At 39.9% G+C, this 18,369-nt stretch overlaps 1 protein-coding gene across 1 annotated transcript in view; it reads right to left on the bottom strand.

Moving 5' to 3' along the window:
- The window catches only part of LOC112106846 (cadherin-13), a 743,971-nt gene that overhangs the window by 9,281 nt on the left and 716,321 nt on the right, over positions 1–18,369 (bottom strand). Inside the window, exons 12-13 of the mRNA XM_024200308.1 lie at positions 16,688–16,921; positions 15,429–15,647 (exon numbers count right to left, since the gene is read on the bottom strand). Coding sequence (XP_024056076.1) covers positions 15,429–15,647; positions 16,688–16,921 — 453 coding nt within the window. The remainder of the gene's footprint in view (positions 1–15,428; positions 15,648–16,687; positions 16,922–18,369) is intronic.

Below are 18,369 nucleotides of genomic sequence, written 5' to 3'. Positions count from 1 at the left end.
TTGATTGGCTTAATTTTGCTGCTTCTTCTGCATGTAAATTGCCTGTGAGCTGCTTTCAGTTCTCTGAGATATATGTTTTTCCAAATTATGTGCCAAATAATTGCTGCAAATAATTCTCTTCTGTATCTTGAGAGCAAGTACTCAATATTTGAGTGTTAGTTAATTTTGATTGCACACAGAGGTAACATGATATGGTTTATGTTCCCTGATCAAATTCACCCAACTCTTCTATTCCAGTGTGAATATCAAAGTTTGCCAATTCAAAATTTGCTTTCCAAGAATATTCTCAAACAGTCACTTAAAATGTAGCATTTTCACAAACACTCTGGCCAGTAAAACTCATTTGTGGGAATATCTGCAGAAATTAAGAAGAGCCAAAGTAGTGGGCAAGATGCTCATGTGGGATACATGAGTGTAGCCTCACTGAAATCAATAATGTGATGCTAATTTAAATCAGCTCCCTTGCAGCAGATTAAGCCAACGACTTGTAGTCCTACTTTTAGTGGACATAGAGAACAATTGATCACCGTCCTCTTCATAACAGTCTTAACATAGTTGAAGACTGTTATCACGTCCATCCTCCGTCTTCTTTTGTCAAGTCTAAACAGGCCCAGTTTTTTTAACCTTTCCTCATAGGTCAGGTTTTCTAAACCTTTTAGCATTTTTGTTGCTCTCCTCTGGACTCACTCCAATTTTTCCACATCTTCCCTAAACTGTCGCATGCAGAATTGGACACAGTACGCCAGCTGAGCCCTCCCCAGTGCCGAATAGAGTGGGACAATTACCCCCTATGTCTTACATACAGTACTCCTGTTAATACAGCACAGAGGAGACCAGTCCTCTGAGGCCTGCCAATTCCTTCATCTCTTTTAAGCGGCTGAACACCTTCAAACTCACACTTGACCTCAATGGGAATTGAAATTGGACTATTCTATTTAGGTACTCACACCATGCCCATTACCCTAGTATTTGAACACCCCCAGTCCGTTGCATAACCAGACCAATACATCTATGAAGTTATGCCTCAAGATTAAAGGCTAACATCTCTGTTTTCTTGGCCACTGAATGTTAATGTGCTCTGCTTACAAGGCCTTGGCATTGACACTAGAAAAAAGCATTATTCCTTGTCACAAAAGAGGTACGTTTTCTGATCTGAGAGCCATCAGCTGTAATGGCTGTAATTCAGGAGATCCAACACTTGCTCACAAAAGAAAGACATTATTTAAAATAAGATTGACCAGTTTTTCAGTGCTGCTCAAGGTATGGGTCAGACTTCCTAATTTATGAGATTCTTTGGTATTCTTATAAGAAAAAATAACCTGACAAACTTCCAACAGGTTTCACTTTCAATTTTGGTGGGAAAATAAATTTCAAAGAAGGAGGGACAATCAAGCCCTTCTGATTTGGACAGAGAAGAATGAAAATGGAAAGACAGGAGAGGGATGTATTTCAACAGTATTGTTTCAACAAAGCTTTCTAAGAACAGTTATTAAGGAACCAATTCAACAGTAATTGAAGTCAATGGAATGCCTTCCAAGGGCTGTTCTAAGTGACACTGGGTAGAGCAGTCTCTTACAGACCATTCCACTGATCAAGAACTCTCAGAATATGGGGTGCCCGCAATTTGCCCACTCCCACTGCAGGATGGGCAGGAACTCCCCTCATGCCTAGCTATGCCAAACTGATTGTTTAATATATGTTCCAGTATTTTTCCAGGTATTGAAGTTAGGCTGACCATCATTCCCCAGGTCCTCTTGATCCTCCTTTTTAAAGATAGGCAATATATTTGCCCTTCTGCAGTTCTTTGGAACCTCATCCATCCCCAACCTCTTTCTCCCAGATGGAGAACTGCCCTAATAGAGCAGCTGGGGAATCAAGATATGTAAGGGGAATCTGTAGTGGCAAAAAGCAAAAAGGGGATAGAGGAGGAGGAGGAAGTATCTGGTACACAAACTAGCTTTACAGAGTCATGTGAGAACGGAACGTGTAGATCCTCTGCTTACTGTGTAAGGAGAGCTAATAACTGATGATATCAAGAAGGCTGAGGTGTTTAATGCCTACTTTGCTTCAGTCTTCACTGAAAAGATTAATGGTGACAAGATACTCAACACAATTTATATTAACAACAAAGAAAAAGGAACGCAAGCCAAAATAGGAAAAGATCAGGTTAAATAATATTTAAATAAGATGGATGTATTCAAGTTGGTAGGGCCTGATAAATTCATCCTAGGGTACTTAAAGAACTATCTGAAGCAATCTCAGAACCATTAGCAATTATCTTGGAGAACTCATGGAGGATGGATGAAGTCCCAAAGGACTGCAGAAGGGCAAATATATTATCTATCTTTAAAAAGCGAGATCAAGAGGACCCAGGGAATGATAGACTGGTCAGCCTAACTTCAATACCTGGAAAAATACTGGAACATATATTAAACAGTCAGTTTGTAAGCAGCTAGATGATAATAGAGTTATAGGGAAAAGTCAACATTGATTTGTCAAGAACAAACCAACAAACCTAATTTCTTTCTTTGACAGCGTTATTGGCCTAGTGGATAGTGGGGAAGCAGTAGATGTAGTATATCTTGATTTTAGTAAGGCTTTTGACACAGACCCACTTGATATTTTCATAAGCAAACAAGTGAAAAGGGTGGAGATGCAATTTCAATAGGTGAATGAACAACTGATTGAAAAGCCATATTCAAAGAGTAGTTACCAGTGGTTCACTGTCAAACTGTATCTAATGGGGTCTTGCGGGGTTAATTTCTGGGTCTGGTACTATTCAAAATGTTGATTAATTACTCAGATTATGGAGTGGAAAGTATGTTTATAAAATCTGTGGATGACACCAAGCTGGGAGGGGGTAGCAGCATTTTGGAGGACAAGATTAGAATTCAAAATGACTGACAAATTAGAGAGCTGGTTTGAAATCAACAAGATGAAAATCAGTAAAACTAAGTGCAAAGTGTTACACTTAGGGAGGAAAACTCAAATGCAAAAATATAAAATGGGAAATAACTAGCTAGATGAAAGTACTAGTACTGCTGAAAAGGATCTGGGGGATATAGTGGATTACAAATCAAATATGAGTCAACAATGTGATGCGGTTGCGAAAAAGAAAAATCATTATCCAATCATAAGGGTTTGTCTAATGGATAGTTTTTAAAAACGAGCTTGCAGAAAGTAACAATCCATTTTAAACAGCCTGCTTAAGTGTCTGTGTTATGGATTTATACAATGGTAGTAGCCACCTGTCTATTCCTAGAGGGCGAATCTAATGTTCACTCTCTATTCGAGGGTGTGTGATGGAAGAAAATGGCGAAAGAACACACATGCCATTCTTGAAGCCCAATATTTCAACCTACCTTACCTTACCAAAAAAGCCCTATAGTTCATACCCTTGCCTATGGGCCTGATTTCCAAGAACTCATTGTCCAACAACTCCCATCTAGGTACCTCCAGCTTGTATTGGAGGTACCTAGATGGCACTGACCATTCTCATATCATGGTGGTTTTCTGATGCCATTTCCTATTTGTTTCAAAGAAACAGAACAGAACAGTAAAACTAAATTCCAGAATGTGGACCCATTTGCTAAACAGCCCTTGAATGCTTTGTTCCTCCCAAGAGACAAAAATCAGCCCTGTGCAGAGGGACAGCAGTACATGTCCTATACACCACTTAAGTCCCACTGAAACCCTCATGGGAATTAATGGTGCATAAGCTTTGTGCTGGCCCTCTGCATGGAGATGAACTTTACCTAAGATGTGTGTTTGTACCAATTCTAATTTAACATACAGTAGGATAGTTAATAAAACTGGATTCTAGAGTTCACTGCTTGCATGTGCCATTTTCTTCAGAGGGAAAACTTCAATTACCCTCTCATCGGAAACACTGGATTTAATCTTTGCATAATTAAAAAACCACGTTTACAACATGGGGTTTGTTGAAACCTCAATACAGTTGCAGAGTTAGTAGGGAAATGGTATATAACATCATAACCACAGTCACCTCACCAACATTCAGATAATTATTTCCTGGGCTTACCCTCTAGAAAAGGGCACGGATTAGATACATAGTCACTGCTGTAGCCTAAATGTAAATTATAACAACAACAACAACAACACACCATAGAAGTTTTCAAATAAATTATTTGGTTTTTGCCAGTGTCCCAGTGTGTGTGAGTTTTCCAAATATCCAGAACTATGCCGTCTTTGAGCTTTCTCCAAATCTATTTCCATGGACTTCAATAGGACTTGGATAACGCCCTTGGAAATTACTAATATTTCTTTGGTCATATAGAAAATAATCATTTAATAGCCACTTCCTAATGAGACCTAGGTCAAATCTCAGTGTAGCAAGATGTTCTATAAGCTTTACTGCAGGTGTCAGAAGATATAGGTTCCTGATCTTTGCCAAACAGGCATTTGCTTTTCTTGGGAAAGAAGGGAAATTTATTCCCCAAATTCCACTAGACTTGGAAAGATGAAACATCTGCCCCAGTTAGAAAATGTGTTTGCTCATCTCAGCAACCAAGAAACCTATTTTTTGCATGAGCCAGGAGGTGTGCCTGTGGCCAGGGAGAATCAGTGATCTAACTGAACATACATACAAGGGTGAAGGGTCTAGAAGAAAGAGCAAGTAAATGATTTTCCAATGGAAAATATTCAGTTCACAGGTTCGCCCACGTAGTTCATTGTCATTTGCTTTAGTAAAATGACTTCTAGACACTTAATGATAAGAAAAATGCAGCATGTAGTAATTCTGTATATCTGAAGTGAATCTGTCGTACCTACAACTCCACTAAAATCTTAAACACCAATGTCAATATTTAATTTCGTGAATTAAAATGACAGAAGTGCTATACAAACGGTTGAGACCAAGCTTGGCAAGGAAGTGGAGAAACATGTCAGTTCAGGCAGATCAGCTACTAAAGGGCATACCAGGTCTTCCGGAGGCTGAAATAATTTCCAAAGGGAAGTCTCTTTGGTACTGCCAGCCTACTTTAAAGATGTTTTCACTTGCACTATGAAGTAATTTGTTAATTAAAAATATAAATTGGCCAGAACTTCCATTGGAGTAACACTACTTTACACTGGCTGATGATCTGGCCTTCATCTTTTTAACTCATCAAGTTCCTCCTCCTTCGTTGAACCCTTTTTTCTTGATTTGTTTATTTGTTTGCTTTTATACAATGGGCAATTCTTAGGCAGTGTAAAATATGCATGTGACCTCTACTTATAGCAAAGCACATCAGTCCTATATGGATTAGTAGTGATGCTTGTTTTGTGGTTGAGGGAAACTTTGGAAAGCTAGCCTACAACTTTTTATTACCCAGTGCTCAATGTGATGATGCAGCTACCTAATAAAGCAGCTTCCATAAACATTCCTGCTTATTATTTTTTTAGAGTATATTAATTTGGGGACTATAATTCCTACAGTAAAGCGCACACATATTACAGGCCTTGGATATATTTTTTTTCTTTAAGTCATACAGTCACGTCACCATAGCTTTGATAGACAATAAATATAAAGCTGCATTCTCTCTCAGTTAAAGTGGGAAATAGGAGGGAAGGGGAAGATGTCCAGTAAAATAAGTATGTAGGAAAGAATTCTCTCAAGCACTGAGCTGTTAAATCCCACTGAATGGCTGAAAATATTCATTTAATAAAACAGACAAGTAAATGTTTGAAGCAGACCGACTGAGTAGTTCTCTTTAAGTTTTCACACATATAGTACTAAAGTAAATTAAATGCATCAAAGAGAAGAGCCAGCCAACCTTTTAAAACAATGGAGAACTACTTAAGCAGTCTGGTCTCATCTTCCAAAGCAATACAGCTCAGTTTGCGAGCAGTCTTGCAAAAGTAGAGCATGAACATAATTAGTCCAGGGACACTTAGGTCTCTAGGTAAACTATATCCCAACATGAAATATTGAGAGAATCCCTAAAAACTCGTTATTAAAATAGAATGCAAATGAGAGGAAAGTAATTTGCTCAGCAGCCATGGAAGAAAGTGAAATCAATTAGAAATTTGTCAGATTTGGCTGTGCTGATGCTATATATAGATAAATATCACTTTAAACTGCCCCTGAATTTTCATTTCAACCCTAAATCTTCAAAGCACTTTTGTACATGCCCCGTCTGTGCATGCATAACCCATGCATGCACAGATCTTAAGGTGGACATGAATGATTCAAAGCCCCAGTGGCTTCTTCAAACATTCCTCTGGATAATAAGAGTTATCTTCATCCAATCAAGCAACACAAGCAACACCATGTGACATTTGTGGCCAATCAAAACCCACCAACTCATCTTGAATTTCAGATATCACATACTGAAGACCAGTAGCAAGTTGTTTAGGATCAGTCTATATAAAAAAATATAATTCACAAAGATATGTGTTAGTAATTTTGAGGTACTCAGATACTACAGTGATTGAGAGAGAGAGAAAAGCATAGCTAGATAAAATAGCTAAGCTAGAGAAAACAGAATCATGTTTTGTTGTGGACATTTTGTGAGCAGGAAAACAGCCTAAATTTGTCCAGTAAATTAGTTTCTGTGAATCATTTGCTCAGTCCTCGTTTTTAGGCATAGTCTATTTTAGAACAATTCAGAAAACTGTCTGAAGTTACACACCTGATGTTACAATGTTATCCAGAAAACAAACATAGTACTTTATATTACAACCATTTACCTCTGCCAAATAAAAAAAAAATGGAAAAAGAAAATGTTCTTCTGAATGCACACCACAGAAAGGGCTACTAGTTTAATCTCTTCAAATGTCTGTTTCACCTCTATGGAATGCCTGGTGTTAACACCACCACAGATTTTAAGGAACTAGTTGTTTTTGTATTATCAAGTATTTATTTATTTTACATTCCCAATACATATCTATCTATATCTATCTATCTATATTTTCTAAACCATCACATGTTTTTCAACATTTATTTTTCTGGAATCTTTAGTTTAAATATACTTAAAATGCCCTTTACCTATCCAAATAACTGTACTGATTCACTGAAATTTAGGCTAATGACTTACATTTTCATTAAGGTTAAGTATAAACTGTGGGTGTTGCTTTGGTCTTATCTATAAAGCTAGGTATTAGGTACTGAACCTGCAATTCATTGTGCATGGGCAGATTGCTGTGCTGTGCCCTCTGACTTCATGTGTGCCCAGCAGTCAGTCTTCTCACAATAAGTTGTAAGACCCAGGTGTTACATTGCCATTATTATCAGAGTATCTGAGCATCTCATAAACATTACTGAGTTAATTATGTTTCCGAGAAGTTGGAAAAGATGGGGGGCTAAGTAAGACACGGAGAGATTAGATTTGCCCAAGATGTCTAAAGTAGAGCTTAATCCACATCTTCTGGCTCCCAGTCAAGTGCCTTAAACATAAGAGCACTATTCTTCTACTAGAGGTTGGTCAATCAAAAATTTTAAGGGGCTCACAATAAAACTATTGTTCTCACAATACAGGTGGGCCTGTGTCTCCTCGCATTTCAAATCTAGGTATAATTATTAAGTACGTTTTATAGCACTGTATGTCTATTGTCTTCAATGGAGATATTTCTGATTTACGCCAGTGTGAGAAGAGAATCAGGCCCTAAACAGCACTATTAAAAGCTCCTTTCATGCATACAGTATGCATCCTGGACTACCAGAAAAGAGCCTTTGACTACAGCAGTGCAAAACTACTAATTTTCACATCAGAAGCATTCATAAATTTCATACATAGTGAAATTTTGCTAATATGTACCGCTCTATGTGATGTTAATACTGAAATTCCATTTTTCTTAAAAAAATGAGTACTTGCCCTGGTAGAAATTCGCTACTTTTACTAAGAAGTTTTGCCTTTTGTTTTCATTTAACCAGCAAAATGTTGGTTCTCCTATCTGTAAAAACTACTTATTAAAATAAAACCAGCCACAACACATCCTAAAAGCACTGAGATGGGAATTATCTATATTTATTTTTTGGCAAACGCACTAAAATGAAATGTTTTCCACGAAATTTTTTCCTCTGACCTCACAGAACAGAACCAGATATTTGCTCCTTTTGAAAAAAATATCCTCTAAAAATGAAACAAAAATTAAACGATGAAAAGCTGTATTATTTGCCTGATTCAACCTAAGCAAAGCAAAGAAATTCAGAGATAAGACTCAAAACTGTGTACCTGCAGGTAAAAGCCCTGCACTGGCAAAGGAAAAGACCAGACAACCTCATAGGTCTTTTCCATCTGTAACTTCTATCATTTGTCTTTGGTTCACACTAGATCGCATAGACTGAATCTTCAGATGTTAGGTGTTCTTGCATAAAGTAGAATTTATATGCTGCAATTCCTTTGTACAATGAGGTGGGTTAAAGGTGACATTTCAGTTTTAATTCTGGCTTTCCACACTCAGGCAAGTTTAAATCTGCCAGTTAATATTATTTGAAGATTTTTTTATTGGTTTAATATCCAACATTTGAAATCCAGGGGAAAAATAAGATGTTGGGTCTATTAGCCCTGTAGATGCATTCCTAAATGGGGATGGTGGGCAGCAGAGAGGAAAAGCTATAGAGGTGGCGGTTACCATTTCAAAAGGAAGGATAGAGGAAATTAACAGGAAGTTAAATTCAAGGATCTCTCTCAGGCTTATCTGCAATCACAATACAGGCATCAGTGCACTACTCTTGTTTCGCAGCACACTGAAGGCTTTTCACACTTTAGTTTGACAAATTAATTTCAACACAGAGACCACAAACTCATTTCATTTCTTCACAGCCACCTTATTTTTGGTTTCTATTTCTTTCTGTTCATGATAATGGAGTACTTTAGTTACGTGGGCTGAAGTCATCTTTACAACTTCGTAGCCCACTTCCCAGACTGAATCAAAAAGAAAAAGGTTCCTATCATTTGTCTACCATCAACTAAGACTTAAAATGTTTAACAGAAGTTTTCAGTTTCACCTCTTTCTCATAAGTAAATTAAAGCAAAATATTGTTACTGCTGTAATTAATTGAAAGCATCACTGCGCATGATATTTGTTCTGGTTTTGTCTGTTGTGCTTTGAGGCCTCATTTTTAATCTCTTGTTTTTAGTGGGCTTAGCTCTGACTTAGTCTTTTATGTTGATTTAACAAAAATTAAAATGTGACAAGCAACCCCCAGTTTGAGAAGATGTACAATTATTTCAAAATCAAGTCTAAATATTTAAATAATAATATTCTGAATAATATCCATCTGGTCTGAAATCTAGATCTGATCTTACAGGATAGCTATAAAAATTCACGGAGAGCCCGGCTTTTGCTGTTGAGCTCACTGTGACTGTGAACACAGGTATGTTTTCTTCCTGATCCTCTTTTAAGCCAATGGCAAATAGGCTGATGGAGCTGGACAGCATTTATACTTTGCCCACTCTGTTGTGCGTATATCCAGCCCTGAAGGTTCTTTGATGCATATCGGTGAGTGGGCTTGTTTTGATTAAGTTCATTGTGGAAACTCATTCTACCATGGCAGCGCTACAGGGGAATGAGAACAATATTTCTATCAGGCGCAAAGTATCCTGAAAAACTAATAGTCTGGTGGTTAAAAGCTTGTTAACATTTATGTACACTGTCATTTGTTGTGAAATTAATGGTATTTAAAGTGTAATTTGTACAGTCAACTATGCTCCTTTTACTATCCACCCAACACCTGTGGAAAGTGATCTGCCAGACTGTCAAATTGTACACTGCCATAATGGGCTAATTCTTCTTTTTTTAAATCAGTAGGCCACTTTGTGGAGATCCTCTTAGTGGAAAGGCTGGGAGGTTTCAGTTAAAATGGTGAATAAGTCCATCATGAAATACAAAATGCTAAAAAATGTTTTGATCCCCTTCAGAATACCCCTCACTTGGGCTACATCAGCTCCTGAATTCAGATATTTTTACTGCGTGACATTAAAATGATCATTTCCCATCTGCGGTAAATCTGCCTGGCATACGTGAGAGATACCTCCAATATAACTTATTTTGGCGTGGTTGGTAAATTAACATGCTGCATCTCTTTCCTGAAAGAAACAAATAGTTGACTGTATCTGCCCGGTCACCACAGACCTCACATCAGAGCCCCGAGAGACAATATTGTACCTTAAAACTGAGGCTTATGCGCAGATGTGTCAATAGTGCACTCCTCCCTAGTCCTGCCTCCTTGTCCCAAGGCATTACTCTGTGTGACTGACATCCAACAGGCTTATCCCCGTTCTCTCTGGCTGGCAGCTGAGATCTATTTCTCTGATCAGCCCCATCTCTTCACCCTACTACCCAGAAGCTTCCTTTGTCCCACTCTCACTCAGCAATGCCCTTTTGACAGGCACCCTATTTCTGTTCTCCCTGATATCACAGGGCCACAAGGAGACAGGAATGGCCAGCCTGGATCAGACCCATGGTGGATCTTGTCTAGTATCCTGTCTCTAACAGGGGCCAGCACCAGATGCTTCAGAGGAAGGTGTAAGGACACTGCAAAAGGCAGATTAGGAACAATGTGCCCCAACTTTAGGTCTCATCCTGGTCTCCAATAGTTAGAGAATGGTTTAAGCCCTGAACCATGAGATTTAATATCCCTTCCAAAATTTGTTAGCATTAACTATTGTAACTCTGGATGTTCTTGTTATCCAGATAGGTGTCCAATCCCTCTTTAATCTTACTAAGTTCTTGGCCTCAATGACTTCCTGTGGCAATGAGTTCCATAGATTAATTATGCATTGCACAAAAAAGTATTTTGTTTTATCACTTTTGAAATGCCACTTTTCCATTCCATGGAATGGCCTTTGTTCTTGTTTTATGAACAACACACAAACCGGCAATCCCTGCTTTCCTTTTCTTGCACCAACCACACAACTACTTATCCCAGGCTTCTGGGCAATTGTATATTTCTTAGCCTGCCATTACTGAATGTACTCAGCAGCAGCTGAATATGCTGAACTTTTCCTTTTGCTTGTCTTGAAGTTTTAATCAGGTTCTTCAGTTCTGCATTCATTTCATTCAGAAATCTGCCACGTATCACTTCTCCTGTGACTTACAGAACAGGTATATTTTCTAAGTTTAGTTAATAATTGTCCTATTTAAAGATGTTTTGTACTGGCTGGAGATTCACACCGGGCATTTTTATACTGAAAAGGTCTTTCATGGGGTTATCCATCCTCACGCCAGATGTCAATTACAAAAATGAAAGATTTTGCCATGAACAGCAAAGTTCACTTGATTGAGGAATTTACCTCCTAGGAATAAGAGCCTCATAAAACATAAGCACCAGGAGCAAAGTGAGCTACGTAAGGGGTTTTGCAAAAATTAAACCCATAACTTGACACTAGCAATGGGATATTTCATCTGTTCAATAAGCATTAAAGTTATCTTAGTTTTTATGGCACCATAATCTTTGATTACTCTGATAAATATTTGGACTATGCAAGACATTGTGATAGAACTAATGGCAGCTATAAAAAGAAAACCTACTTGTGGACATGAGTAGGAACCACCCTCGGCCCCCCCGCATCGCTCTCCGGACATGACACCAGCACATTTTGCAAAAGTTCTGAGCCAGAGCCAAACTTCTCAGCTACCTCCTAGGCTTCATTCACTACTGCCTTGTGTGGTCACGCACACCTGTGGAAAGTGATTTTAAAATGCTACCGGTCTGATTTAACAATGGTTTTCAGTCACTTTGCACAAGTATTAATGACTGTACGAGATACAAGACATTTGAAAATCAGGGTCCCCTCTCTCCACAATGGATTAGATTGAGCATCACTGGATTTTAGGAAAAAGTCTAAATATGGTCTGAACACGGGAGGTCAGGCCTATCTTTGCCTGAATGTGCTTAACCCTGTTTGTTGAATTCATGCTCACATAGACTCCTAGACTTTAAGGTCAGAAGGGACCATTATGATCATCTAGTCTGACCTCCTGCATGATGCAAGCCACAAAAGCTGACCCACCCACTCTTGGAATAATTCTCTCCCTTGACTCAGCTGTTGAAGTCCCCAAATCATGATTTAAAGACTTCACGTCGCAGAGAATCCTCCAGCAAGCGACCCCTGCCCCATGCTGCGGAGGAAGGTGAAAAACCTCCAGGGCCTCTGCCAATTTACCCTGGAGGAAAATTCCTTCCCGACCCCAAATATGGCAATCAGCTGAACCCCGAACATGCGAGCAAGATTCTCCAGCCAGACCCTCCGATAAAATCACCTACATCTGGCAAAAGGTGGTCTTTCCACGTGTGTTTTCCAATACAACTGGTGTTTACTTGGCTTTTCATCAGTTGCCAAGACAAAAGAAAGAATATCTTTTCCTACCCAAACAAACCACACCTGCAAATCATGCACAAATACATCATTTGTGCTGATGTTTTGCAAAATTAGAGACCAGGATCCATTTGTAAATTTGACCCTTAATACTTTTTTGACAGGCAGCTTTTTTTTAAAAACAAACAACAAACAAACATACAGTTATGGGCTTGCTTGTGGCTTTTATGCCTCAAGCCCACGTAGGATGTGGTGCAGAGCTGCGCTACTCCAGGAAGAGCGCCAGAGAGAGTGAGTGTCTTAGATGGGTACTATCTCTCCGGCGCTGCACCTTGCACATAATGATGGAGCAATATGCTCCCTCCTCAGTATGCTGGCCTTGTTCTATGGCTTAGTATCGAGTGTTGGCAGGACCAAGCAGCTACCATCTCCTACCCCTTCTCATTATATTGCTCCCTAGTGGGTGTTGGGGTGGGCGAGAAAGAACCAGCAGTCCCTATCTTTCCCAGAATGCAAGGACTGTCAGTGTGAATGGTTCTTTTGCAGCCACACAATGAAGGGGAATCTCATTGTGCAATCCTTCTGTTCCTGTGCACATAGGCCATTTCTCACAATCTGGGCCTATATATGGCTCACATTTTAACTAGTTACGGCTGTGGGGAAATATACTCAGTGATGATCTGGATCCTACAGGTAGAATGTAGATAAACCTACTTCCCAGGGTTCATTCCCAGGAAAAATGTGTTGACTTCTTAACCTGCTAGATAACAACCAAGTGGGTATATTCAAAACCAAAACACTTAACCAAAAGATATTAAAACAATGTAACCCCTTCCTGTAATCACATCCTGTACAGACAAACCAAAAAGAGGAAAGTTTCAGAAGGAAAACTGAAATCTCATCTACAGATGCAAAGAGGTTATTATAATGGGCCTGACTTATGCCTGGTATAATGCCATTAACTTCCATGTAGTTGCATCAGAAATGAATCTGACCCAATGAGCTGCATATTAATACACATGGATATGATTTTTTAATGTCCTGCAGAATAGTTCTAGCAAACATAATAACTACTTAGGGCTGAATTCAGGGTGCAGGGTAACTGGACTGACGCAAGTGCAGTCACTTCAGATGTCACCCAATGGAATCAAAAACAGGAATTTGCACTTAGCATTTGTACAGCTCTTTTGATCTTCAAAGAGCTTCACAACGTCAGCTAATTCTAAACTTCCCACAGTGACTTTTATGCCAACCTTTTGGGATAAAAGCAATATACTCAAATAAAAAAGAAACCAATATGATGTATACTATATAACTTAAGCAGCCCCAAAATGCCATATGTGCAAAACTCTGCTACTCAGTCCTTTATCTCAGCATAATGTCATATTTTACTTTACCCAGACTCTAAGTCCTTTGGTCGTGCTGAGGTGTTAAATCCACCTATACAATACCATGCATATATATGGTGTACTGTACAAATCTTACACAATCCTTAAATCATAGGTGAATTGTTATTATTATCTCCATTGTATAGATGAGGAAACTGATGTAAGAGATTTGTCCAAGATTAGAGGTGGGCAAATGTTTTTGGATAAATAGTTTATTTGTCAAAAAATGCAATTTTGGGTTGACAAAAACTATTTGTGAATTTTGGTTGCGTTCGTCAAATAGTTTTGGCCAAAAATCCTCCCCCAGATTTTTTTTTTTAATTCAGAGTATTTTGTTACAACATGCTCAAACTGAAACATTTTGACCTTTCATTTCAAAATTATGTTTTGGGTTTTTTTTGAAATTTTGCTCCATTTATTTAAACAAAACAAAACAAGCGAAAACACACTCAAAACCAAAACAAAACATAGGTGGGGGAAGGGTTTGGATTGAATAAAATATTTTGTTTGATCTGAATGAATTGAGGGGAGAAAGGGAAATGGAAATGAAAACTTCCATTTCAGGTTGATATGAAATTAATTTTATTTCCAGATTTTTTTGGCTCAACCACTGAACTGAAAAATCAATTATTTTCTCAGCTCTGCCCAAGGTCATTAGAGAGAGCCAAGGGCAGAGCCAGCATTAGAACTCGGAAGTCCTTGTCCCCCTAGTCACATCACCTTTCAAGCATTAGTTTTGACTCTTAACCCTCCAAAATTAAATTGTGCATTCGTAAGGTTTATTTTTCTTTTTAGAAAGGCTACTCGGAAGCATGAAAGGAGAGACAATCCATTGAAAGTTATCCCAAGCCATCAACTCCTGTTCTCTCTTTTTGACTTGCAGTTCTCCAGACTATCAATCTTAGATGTCTATAAACTCAGATTCTTGAATAAATTCCCTGTGTACGGTTGCTGACGTACTTTATGTGGGGGAATAGATTGAAGCAGACACTACTCATTTTCATAGTGACCCACAACAGCTATTGTTACAAGAACACCTTTAATCTCCTGTTTCTGTTTTTGAATTGAATTCAGGTGGGGAGAGATGAAGGAAAATGAGTCACAAATCTGTTACTACTGCCCATGCTTCTCAGTTTATAACAGGGGTCGGCAACGTTCGGCACGCGGCTTGCCAGGGTAAGCACCCTAGCGGGCCGGGCCAGTTTATTTACCTGCTGACACAGCAGGTTCAGCCGATCGCTGCCCCCACTCGCCGCAGTTCGCCGTCCCGAGCCAATGGGTGCGTCGGGAAGCGGCGCAGGCCGAGGGATGTGCTGGCCGCGGCTTCCCACCGCCCCCATTGGCCCGGGACGGCGAACTGTGGCCAGTGGGGGCCGCAATCGGCCGAACCTGCCGTGTCAGCAGGTAAATAAACTGGCCCGGCCTGCTAGGGTGCTTACCCTGGTGAGCCGCGTGCCGAACGTTGCCGACCCCTGGTTTATAATATCTCAGCTTTGATTTTCTTTGATTCTACTCAAAACTTTTCCTGTATTTGTAATCATCTGCTAATTTGACAACCTGGCATTTCCTACCCTTTTTCTGCCTATAGAATTTTTGTTCCCCATTCACATACTTTCTCAAAATATTCAGATGTCACACTGTGGACTTTTAGATCACCGTACAAATTAACTTCTTCTCCCTTGGGTAGTTTTCTTATGAAGAAGAACAAAAGATTCACTTCCAAGAACCTAGATAAATAATGCTTCACTGTTACTACTTGGAGTTTAGGAAAACTTACAAAATAAACTGAAGAATGAAAAGAGAAGGATTAGGATCATGCTGATATGAAGGGCATCGGCTGCACTGCAGTCCATTTTGGATTTCTTGCAGGAACACACTTGTACTTTCAGTTCGGTATTGTTAGTCAGAGGCGGTTTTCCGGAATCTGTCACCAAGATTGGGATGTTGTAATTGGCCTTCTTCAGGTTTTGAAGCAGGCTGACCTGGGCATGAGTGTCTGCAAAGAATAAGGAGGTAACGATTAGGCAGCCATGGGTGGCGGGGGGGAGGGGGGGGAGAATAAAAAGGCACCAATATGCCACACCACACATGCCACATGAAAATATAGGGGGAAATGAAAGCACTCTACATAACTAGGCTGGAAGGATTTGTTGGTAAACGTCCATTTCACAAACCCACAAAAAACAATTTCCATCAATAATAATCAAAATTCACAGATAGGCACAGTAAGAAAGTCTTCTTGAGAATTTATGAGAGTTTACAACAGGGATTGGCAACCTTTGGCACGCGGCCCGCCAGGGTAAGCCCTCTGGTGGGTTGGGCCAGTTTGTTTACCTGTGCTGCATCGCTTCCCGCAGCCCTCAACCCCCATTGGCCTCGAGCGGCGAACCGCGGCCAGTGGGAGCTGCGATCGGCCGAACCTGCGGACGTGGCAGGTAAACAAACTGTCCCTGGCGGGCCACGGGCCAAAGGTTGCTGATCCCTGGTTTAATCTAAGGATATTTACTTTGTACATTTTGACATGTGATGTGTTTTAACTATTATAAAAAGCTTTATTAAATTTTTTAATCTCAACATCTACTGCCATTAAATAACCATTGTCTGACCCACTCCCCTTAATTTTGTGCAACTGTGAAAATTTAAATTGATAAAAGTAAAAAAAAAAGTGCTTAAAATTAAACATATCAGTCAAAATTCTAAAAAAATAGAAATGGAATACTTCCATGCCTATATATAACTGATTACAAAATGGCATTCAATCAACAACTTGATCAAGGAATTCTTCCTCTTTGGCATGAGTGTATTTTCCCCCAGCTCCTTCTGCAATCCCATAAAAAAAAAGTCAGTTCAACTGGCTTTGGATCAGGACTTAAAGACATAATCTACACATAAGTGATCTGTTCTAATCATCCAAAGCACATAGGAGTACATGTGTGATAGTACGCCTATCATATTACTTTGCTCCTTGATCTCAGAGAGCACTTATAGGAAGACTGAAAGAATGAAGGTATAAGAAAAACAAATTAAAAGACTTACTGTTGATCTTGGTGATTTTCCACACTTTATCTGGGCCAGACTGTTTACTCAGTTCAAACTTGAATGGATCTGTGTTAGGGTGAAGGTCCTTATCTGATGCCCCCAAGACCACTACCCTGAGATCTTTTGCATCATCACAGACTTTTGCCAACGTTGGATAAATGGCGGGGGCATTGTCATTGACGTCTTCCAGAGTTATCTGTAAGGTTCCCGTGCCGGTTGCAGGAGGGTTGCCTATGTGACAAATAAGCAAGTATTTATAAACTTGAGCTTTCATAATACACACTAATCTCTAACAGGCACACCTGAATGTTCACAAAAGGAGATCAGCATCATTGACATAGTTCCCACTGCTGACCATCGTAGGTTGACCTTTGCCATTTTTTTTTAAACTCAAGGGTTGCTTTCGCAAAGTTTTGATTTAGACACTATATTTTCCAAAATCCAGTAAGTATGATTCTCTACAGTAAGGAGAGTAAATCTAAGCAAACCTCTGTTCAGGACAATCCTGTGAGGTACAAAATGGGGTCAAAATATATTAGAGTCCAAGTCTAAGTCTAGGGAGCAACTTGCTGTACACAAACATACAATAAGAGATAGTCCCTGCCCCAAAGACTCTAAATAAACACAACAATCAAAGAGTGAGAGGAGAAGTGGAGTCACAGAAAAGTAATCTGCCCAAGGTCACACATTAGGTCAGTGGCCAAGATGGGAATAGCACCATGGTCTCCTGAAACCCTTGTCACTGGATGACTTTAGTTAATTTAGTGGAGATTAAATCTGCCAGATTGAGAGTTTGGGAGAATGAGCTCTTTTATTCATCCAGAGATGTATAGAATGAACAATGGCAGTTCAAACTTCCACAAATTATCTGCATGCGCCTTGACCTAGAGCAGGGGTCGGCAACGTTCGGCACGCAGCTTGCCAGGGTAAGCACCCTGGCGGGCCGGGCCACTTTATTTACCTGTTGACGCGGCAGGTTCGGCCGATCGCGGACCCCACTCGCTGTGGTTCGCCGTCCCGGGCCAATGGGGGCGGCGGGAAGCCGCGGCCAGCACATCCTTCGCCCGCGCCGCCCCCCGCCGCCCCCATTGGCCTAGGACAGCGAACTGCGGCCAGTGGGGGCCGTGATCGGCGGGACCTGCCGCGTCAGCAGGTAAATAAACTGGCCTGGCCTGCCAGGGTGCTTACCCTGGCGAGCCGCGTGCCAAACGTTGCCGACCCCTGCTCTATTCTGTGACTGATGTACACCTATGGTGATGGAAGTGTTTGCAATGTAGACATCTGCCCACAGGGATCAGGACTGAGCCCACTATCTCATTTTACAGAGGTCAATGAATAGCTGTCAGATGGTAATACGTTTCAGTCACTACTGATTGTGTGCCAAGGCTAAACTAGTGACTTACTGTCCTGGTTAAAAGTTCAGTATCTCCATACCAACCCCTTTGCCATCCCGTTCTCCATGATAGCTGGTCACAAAGGTTTTTAAAAGTACATCTCTTCTTTCATAGGCTGTTATACCTAATAATAATTTCCCCATCTAAATGAAACAGTTCTTGAGATCCAGGTTTTTTATTCATATCAAAGATCTACCATCCCCTTAGTATAAAAAATCTGAGATTCCTAAGCTCCAGTCATCTCAGAACCCTCTGGATATAAAAAGGAAACAAGGGGGTATGTTT

The sequence above is a fragment of the Terrapene carolina genome, unplaced genomic scaffold, assembly GCF_002925995.2.
Source record: "Terrapene carolina triunguis isolate 2854851 unplaced genomic scaffold, T_m_triunguis-2.0 Scaffold33891, whole genome shotgun sequence".
In the NCBI taxonomy this organism is placed as follows: domain Eukaryota; kingdom Metazoa; phylum Chordata; order Testudines; family Emydidae; genus Terrapene; species Terrapene triunguis.
This window is presented reverse-complemented; position numbering and strand designations above follow the sequence as displayed.